The following is an 8,224-nucleotide window of genomic DNA, read 5'->3' as shown; positions in this document are numbered from 1 at the left end:
AAGAATGTAAGTCTCCTTCCAGTACTTTCATTTCCATAAGCAAGGTTTGTACATTGCCACCTCCACATAAATTTGTCTCCCTTTAGTCACATAATTTCAGGCCCTCCCTGATGCTGTCATCTCTTGCATTTTCTGTCCGTGGCTTATTCAAGAGGTAAGTTATCTTAAGGATGATCACATCTTGTTTCACATAATTTTTATTTACTATTTCATTTTCTTCAAAATGTTCCATGGTCAGTTGCTTTGTCATTTTTGCTACTACATTCCTAAGTATCAAGTTAAGGAGACTGTTCTATTCTGATTCTTCATTCACAAGTTTTTAAACACTGCTGTTATGTATGTTCTCATCCAGGAATCTGGTACCTTTCTGGTTGCTTACAGATAACTTGCAGTTGTTCAAAGATGCTTTGCCACAGGACTTTCTGCTGCTCTGCTTTTGAATCCATTCATTTATTTTCTAAATATTCTAAGTATTACTTCTAGCATTCCAATTTCTTTATGAAACTCTGCATGTCCACTTATGTCCACGCAGAATCAACCAGCTTTAGAAGAATGAAAAAAAACTTTGAATATTTCATTCCTTCCAACTCTATATTTTATTTTTACACCTTATCTACACAGTGATGCATCTATAATTTGGCTGGGGCTTTTCCTGGTTTTAATTCAACTATATTTACAGAACCTCATTTTGCCTTATTTTTCCAGAACAGGTCCTTGGAAAAATCTGAAATACTGTGTCTAGAGAGGCAAATGCCAATGGCAGTACAAGAGAGCTGGGTAGAGCAATGTCTCACACCATCACTCGTGACTACCCCACTATCTCAATGGAGGTATTTTCAAGAAAGACACAAAGAAAGCAGAAGGCTTCCTAAGAAGACCACAAAGTTGAGAAGTCTCAGGGACAACCTCATCACAGTTTTCAGTGCTTAAAGGGAAGCTACAAAGAGGATAAAGGCTCCCTATTCACCAGACACCACATGGAGAAGAAAGGAGGCAGTGAGGTCAAGTTGCAACAGGGGAGGTTTAATCTTGATACATTAAGTTCTTTACAGCAAGAACAGACATTTGCTGGAACAATGCCTACAGAAATAAGGTAGAATCCTCATCACTGGAGGTTTCAAGATATGATATTTAGATATTTAGCCTCATCCAGGCTCCCTTTCCCATGAAAGGTTGTACCAGATGATTTTTCAAGGTCTCTTCCAAACTGGGCTGCTCTGTGTTCCTATAAAAAGCAGCGCCTCTGACTGAATCTTGCCTCTTAATTTCTGACCATATCTGAAATCCATCTTGGTATTTTGCATTCAGAGAGATGAAGAGCCCTACAAACACTGATCCATATTCCCCTTCTTTCTCCTTTCTCTAGCTTTGATTCAATTTGTGACGAATTCATGGATGATCTCATTTGTTAGACTTCTATCATATCCCTGTTTTTGCTAGTGATATTTTCTGTGAAGATGTTGACTGATTTGAAATATTTTTGAAGGAAAAAATAATCTTCATACTAAATAATTAGAAATCAGCTACAGAGATAGAATTTGTCTAGAAAGAAAAGAAGAATTTCCTTCCAGGTGACAGATGGAACAGTGATTTTGAGTATTTGTAAATATCATTAGTTGACATAATCTTCTGCAAATGGGTGTAGCCAAAGATTTCACCATAAAACAAAATGCTCATCACTCATCAGTATCACTGTAAAGGCTGCTGCAATGACTCTTACAGCAATTCCAAGGTGATTACATCCTTTGATCTAGGTTTCCAGTCTATAGCATGCAGATGATTTGAGTCTGCCTTGCAGAGTTCTTGTTCTAACCACATTTCATTTCTCTTCAGGCTTTGCAGTACAAGTCATACTTCAACTTTTTCCCGAGTTTAGTTCCTGCTATATGTTCCTCAAATACTTTGTCCATTTTCTCATTCTGATCTTCAGTGAAATGATTCTTCCAGTCACTTACACCACCTTCAAAGAAGCAAAAAAACATCTCTTGAAAACCAAGACATTTCATTTTTTATTCTATAGGCTGTCATTTTTATTGCATTGTGCACTAAATCGTTTTGATCCATTTTCCAGATGAAACATTTTCCTACATCAATATAATTTTGTGAAATCAGTGGACTTACAGATATATGTGAAAAATCTTTTGCTATAATGCCAAAGTACATACTCCTCTTTAGGTGACTGTGTTCAAAAAGGCAGCCTAAAATTCTGTTTCCCTCCATCCCTCTCCTCTAGTCTGTTATGTCTGGCCAAGTGGAAGCTCATGAAGAATTAATTAAGAATCATCTGCCAGGAGGCAGAGCTGACGTTCTGCTCCTTTAGCAGCTTCAGTTTTTATCCAGTTATTTCTTCAATGTAAAATGCAGAAATAGATTCTGACAACCAGGTTGCCTTTCTCATGTCCATGTCCCCCATATTACACTGCAAAAGTAGTTCCCTTCTCTTCCCTCTCTTGTGTCCACCTGCATTCTTGCTTGCTTGGCTTAGTTCTAATGTGTAAGAGTGAACAGGCATCTGCAGTGGCCATCTCAGAAGATTCCCATACTCTCCTACAAAGTGTGGTCACACCACTCAGGCTGAGTTTGGCCCAGTGCTGCCTGCTCCAAAGGCTGGGCAATTGGTGATCCAGGCACAGAGGTGGAGAGGAATTCAGACACATGACAGTTCCTCCTTCCTGCCGGCCATCTGGGAGTCTCTAAGACTGGCTCTGCTGTGAGAGCCTTGCTGGGTATCTTCCTCACCAGTTGTCCTTGAATAGTCTTCTCAAGCAAAGCAGTGATAACCTGCTTGACACTAACTGACAATTCTAATGTGAGTGCAGAAAAAAGAACCAAAGCATGGCCCAAGTCCTTGAGAGTGGGACATTTCTACCTCTCAGCCCCTTGGAGCTTCCTACCTTTGCGAAAGAGAATATTGCCAAGTGACCCATGGGTCTTGTCTGAGTTTTTCTTCATAGACTGGAAGCTGCTCCTCTCTACCACCAGCTGGAGCTGTTCCTCAGTCAGAGGAATTCCAAGGAACATAGCTATGTTTTTCACACCCTGGGCACGATTCTGGAAAGAGGAAGGTGACATATGGCATGACTTTCAAACAAATGACTCTGATTTCCAAGGTGTTTACGCTTCCCTATATATCTCTGCTGGCTGCATACAGAGGGTGTTCACAGAGTGCACCAGGACTAGGGTGCGTCATAGTGTTTCTCTTCTCCTTAATTATTTTGGAGGAGACTTGAGGTGCATTCCTGTAGATTACAAAATATTATATATGATTTACAGTTATGTAAAATATACACTGCTGAAAACACAAGAGCTCCTTCTCAAAGATGGATTACTCTTGATTTTGGTTTAAAATTACTTGGGCTTTTATTACAGAATTCACAGAATGACTGGGTTTGAAGACACCTTAGAGATCATCGAGTCCAACCCATGCTCTAACACCTCAACTAAACCATGGTATTTAGTGCCATATCCAGTCTTACAGATAAATAAAAAATAAGAATCATTTTGACAAGCAAAATTTTAAGAGGGCTTTTAAGTTTGAATTTCACCACTTCTTCCCTTAAAACAAGAATCTGTCTCACACACCTTGGATACCCTGCATACATATAAGGGTATATTAGTTCAGGAAAAAAATGTGCCTTGAAGTATAAAGTATTTGTAACTATTGGTAATTTTACCTCTTTTACATCTTCATAAGTTATTGTCATAATATTTTCTTTGTCAGCATATTTGTTCCATTCAGAAAGGTATTCAAAATAGCATCCCCAGGCCACTAAATAAAGCAAAATAATCCAAAGATGAAGCATAAATTAAGATTATGCAAATTTTGCTCATTAAGTTGTGTCAGCCAAGGGCTTTATTAATCAGGTTTATGACAAAGTTCACACCCTTCTGTGGGAATTATCAGTTTTGCTTGAGGATCAAGCATATGATACCATTTGTAAGTCAGATAAATAAAATTTGTTAGCATTTCAAGACAGTTTTGAGTGCACCAAAAAAACTATCATCTTGCCGACCATCTTGTAAGACTCCCTTAATCCAGTCTGAAACCTTGTTGAAACCCCCTTTCTGCTGCCCATGTACTACCCAAAAGTCATAACTTTAAACTAGTGCTATTAGTTTTTTTAATGCATTAGAATTAGTCCCCTTTTTAATGCACTAGGCTTAGTCCAAATAATTCCTTTCATCCAATTTGGCTTGGAAGTGATTCTATAGTTCCATGGACAGAACATGATGGACATAGGAGAGCAGGGGGAAAAGGGGACCCAAGATAGAGATAAGGAAGAACTGCCTCTTCCAGGAAAAATACCAGTTTGTACAAATTTAAAAAGCCTGTGGAAGTGCAGTTTTGACAAATATTTATCCTCAAGCAGTAAGACAAGCATGGAAAACTTCAGTTAAGAAGTCTAACTCTCAGTCTTTAATCTCTGGTTTGTACTGTAAACGAAAAATTCCTAGAGAAGATGATTTACCAAAGAACAAATGTTTTTAGACAAAGACAAATAATTGGACAATTGACATAGACAGAAAAATATACTGTACTTTTCTTTGTCATGAAATCTGCGAAGAAATCATCCCAGGTCTCATAGGAGGGAAGAGTAGGCATGCCATTGCAAAAGTGGTAGAAAGATGTAGCAACATCTTTTGGATTACGAATCAGTAACAATATCTAGAGAAAAAACTGTATTACTATTTATAGGGAAAGACATAGCAGACTACAGCATAAAAAAAGAAATAACAATAATCTACTTTATAACTGAAGTTGGGGATTTCAAATACCTTGTGTGCTCCTTGCAGAAGTAGAAATTTCATTCCCTATTCAGAAGATGCAGTAATTAAATTTGTTTTAAATTTAAATTTTTTTTGATCAATAATTTGTTTTAAATATGTTTTGATCAATACAGGCATAGGTCATCTTTTAAGTAGCAGGGAAAATTCACAAAATATAAATTCTCATGGAAATTCAACACATTGAAGCCCTCACTTGCAACAATGCCATAAAATTCCTCCCACAGGAAATCCCGTCAAAATCCATTTTGCCTCTGGAGGATTTGTTCAAGCCCTGCAACTCTCTTGTGGAAACTGTCACAAAGGGGCCAATAAGGGCAAACTGTGGTTAAGTGAGTTGAATGGCACTTCTTAAACATGTAGTAGAGCCTTAAACATGTAGAAATGGCCAGGCTTAACGCTTAAGTAAAAAAGAGTAATTATGAAAAATGCCAGAAAAGTACTACATTGGATCTTTAAAAAAATTCTGTTGAATTGTTTCCTTTAATACATTAAAATAAGCACCCACCTTGGCATTGTTTTGGAAGATAGATTCGGGAAGATTTTCAGGACGGAGATGAGTAACCATAAATCTTGGAGAAGGTAATTTGGTCATTCGCTTGAGGAATTGGAAGGAGGAAAGTGGACAGTTCAGTTAGTACAAGTATTCTTTTCATTAACCTATGCTAAAATGTGGCCTTGATGAATTTATCTACAGTTATTGGCTGCTTGAAGTGGTTTTTTTTGGTGTTTTTAGTGAGTGTTGTCCTGGGATATTAGTGGGCTGCTCTGAGTAGGTCTAATCCTCAAAAGCCCATGAGCAATTGGAAAAAGGACTATCCATTGCTAGTTCTCTTCAGTGATAATTCTCTTCAGTTCTGGTAGACAAGGGATCAAATCTAGAGGTGGAGTACAGATTAGCTATCTATAAAAGCTGAAGCATCTCAAAGACTGAGAGAGGGGATGAGGAGGAAGAGCTAGTAAAAGAGACAAGTGCTAATATGACATGATTTGACACTTCATGAAGCTCTTCTTAAATACAAAAGATGCTATGTTGAATTTCTGAACTTCTTATGTCTCATGGTTATGTCCTCCTCTCAGTCCCACTGAAGTGTCTATTTATTTGTATGTGTTCAGTATTTGACAGTCCAGGTGAGATTACTCCAGACCAGATGCCACATAAAGAGGAGTGGTAAAGGTCTTATCAAACAATTGTATAGATCATATTTCATATATTCAGTATTTGAAGCACATAATGTTGATCATTTCCATACATATTCTGTTCCCACCTCATATTTCTCAGCATCTCCAATTTCGAGATAGGGGAATTCTTCTTGTTCTTCAGCATTCACACTGCTTTCACTACCTGGTGTTTTCTTTTGAGATATGGCTATCAGGTCAGTTAGGATTTGACTTAGCCAGTTAGTGCCTGAAAGAAGAAAAGTACAGAAGTGCTTGTAAAACTTTTAGGATGGAACGAAAAAGATTTACCAAAGAAGTCAAGAGGTGGTAGTACTACCAGGTGGGTTACCTGGTCTCCTTTCATGTCATACAATCACAGCTGACTGTCTGGTCAAGCACCACCCAGGATCCTACCTTTGCTCCTCATAAGGACATATTTCTCCAACTTGAACAGTTCAGTACACCATAAAGTAACTTGTACACTGTAAACTGACTAATCAGGGAGAAGAACCACTGAGATTCAACTAGGAAAACCTGCATATAATAAATTTTATTGTGACACATATAAGAGCGATTGGGGTGGTGACCCTATACTTTAAAACCTAATGAATTAATTTTTTTCTGCTGTGCTGGATTATCTTTGGAAGAAAGATGGGTTACAGCACTTCAAGACAGGTGCAGAACTAGATCTGAAAATTGTGCATTCATTTTCTTTCACAACTGGAAAAACCTCTCTGAAGTGACATTTCCTAGACACACTTGCTATCTTTTTCTTCAAAAGATTACAAAGAGCCTGCATAGATCTCCCATCTCTAATTTACCATGTCCTGACTTCTGGACACTGGGTGCCTACATCTTTCTCACTGCAATCTTAACAAGTGCATTCCAGTGCATAACATTTCTTCAAAAAGAAAACACAATGAAAACGCAACAACTTCACAATCCTGTCAGCTGTGACTATCCGCTGTAAGGCAGTGTGAGCCAATTGCTGGAAGAGAGAAACAGCAAGATTGAGGTGTATATGAGGCACATCTAATCCAAACCTTTGGCTTTCATGTGGACCAATGCTTTCAGGCAGAAGGAGCCAATATGTCGGGTAAACTTCACCCCTAGCAAAGATGTCTTCTTGATTTCCCAATAATTAAAGAACAGTGCAATCACTTCAAGGACTACAAAAATATTTTTGATAGCAATTTCTTGACATCTATGGGAAATAATCTAAGAAATTTTCACCATTTGAAGGTACCAAAGGCTCCATTGTAAAAACATAAAGCTCTTAACTTTACAAACATACATGTGGAAGTAGATCGTGTAATATCAGGAGACCTAGTTACCTGTGGTGTAAAAAACTGTATTTTGATTCTCTCCAATTTTTGCATTTAACTTCATAACTATGAAAAGTAAAAATAACAAAAACCTTTGATGCTATAGAAAAGAAAATCAGAATGTTTTTCACAGACTTTTGGAAAATTTCTCATATCAAATATGCATAATTCATTTCTGGTACTTTTTGAGAATGAAATCAGTTTTACAAAATTTGGCGAACATTCTAAATGCAATTATTTAGCATAATATCATATTATGTATCATATCATATATATTTCATATATTTAGTACCAACCTTGTTACTTGCTATTACAGGAACTTGTTTAGGAAAAAATTAAAATATATTCACCGGATTTAGGGTATCCTGCCAAAATTACATCATCCCTTCTGGCTTCAAAGGACTCCAAGGCTTTGAAAGTTTCAGGACTGCAAATAGTCCTAGGGTAGAGAATTCCCTTGTAAGAAAAGAGCAGTTCATCAGGACGCATGGAGTTGGCAGCTGCTATTGCCTTATCTACCAAACCAATAAATGTTTTCCTGGACTTCTCCATTCTTCTTCTCTCTCACACAAAGCCTCTGGCAAAGTGTGAAATGCTGTGTAGAAGGAGAAACCCACAGATTGTCCTTTAATAGGTGCTTGGTTTTCACTTTGGATTTTTTTATTCCTTGAGTCTATGAACAATAGTTTACCTTCTTCTGAACCTGGGAAGATATATACAGCTCCAGTCAAATACCTTACGCAATATGAACCTTTGAAATCAATTGAAGTTGAATATAAACTAACAAGATTAGCAGACATATGCAATTGCATTCTAGGAAAAAGGTCATGCCAAAAAGTCAGATTACAACACAGAGTTTATAAACAGCATAGAACAATATATAAAGACATGAATTGCAGATTGGAATTTAAACGTCATGATCAAAATCCTCAAGGCAGTTCATCTCTTTCCAG

General features: G+C 37.4%; 1 protein-coding gene across 1 annotated transcript; it reads right to left on the bottom strand.

Moving 5' to 3' along the window:
- Window positions 1–1,829: 1,829 nt before the first annotated feature.
- LOC118685304 (sulfotransferase 6B1-like) lies at window positions 1,830–7,823 on the bottom strand. The gene is made up of 7 exons (XM_036380765.1): window positions 7,622–7,823; window positions 6,054–6,193; window positions 5,294–5,383; window positions 4,540–4,666; window positions 3,675–3,769; window positions 2,895–3,051; window positions 1,830–1,960 (listed from the first exon to the last, which is right to left on the bottom strand). The coding sequence occupies exons 1-7, from the start codon at window positions 7,821–7,823 to the stop codon at window positions 1,830–1,832; spliced, it is 942 nt and encodes a 313-aa protein (XP_036236658.1).
- Between the last annotated feature and the right edge of the window lie 401 nt (window positions 7,824–8,224).

The sequence above is a fragment of the Molothrus ater genome, chromosome 3, assembly GCF_012460135.2.
Source record: "Molothrus ater isolate BHLD 08-10-18 breed brown headed cowbird chromosome 3, BPBGC_Mater_1.1, whole genome shotgun sequence".
Taxonomy (NCBI): domain Eukaryota; kingdom Metazoa; phylum Chordata; class Aves; order Passeriformes; family Icteridae; genus Molothrus; species Molothrus ater.
This window is presented reverse-complemented; position numbering and strand designations above follow the sequence as displayed.

Excerpts from the sequence above, each read along its gene's own strand:
- LOC118685304 (XM_036380765.1), bottom strand. The coding sequence starts at position 7,823 with ATGGAGAAGTCCAGGAAAACATTTATTGGTTTGGTAGATAAGGCAATA. Across the intron at positions 6,194-7,621 it reads GGCAGGATACCCTAAATCCG|GCACTAACTGGCTAAGTCAA; the intron begins GTGAATATATTT and ends TTCTTCTTTCAG. Across the intron at positions 3,770-4,539 it reads AGATTTCATGACAAAGAAAA|TGGCCTGGGGATGCTATTTT; the intron begins GTACAGTATATT and ends TGCTTTATTTAG.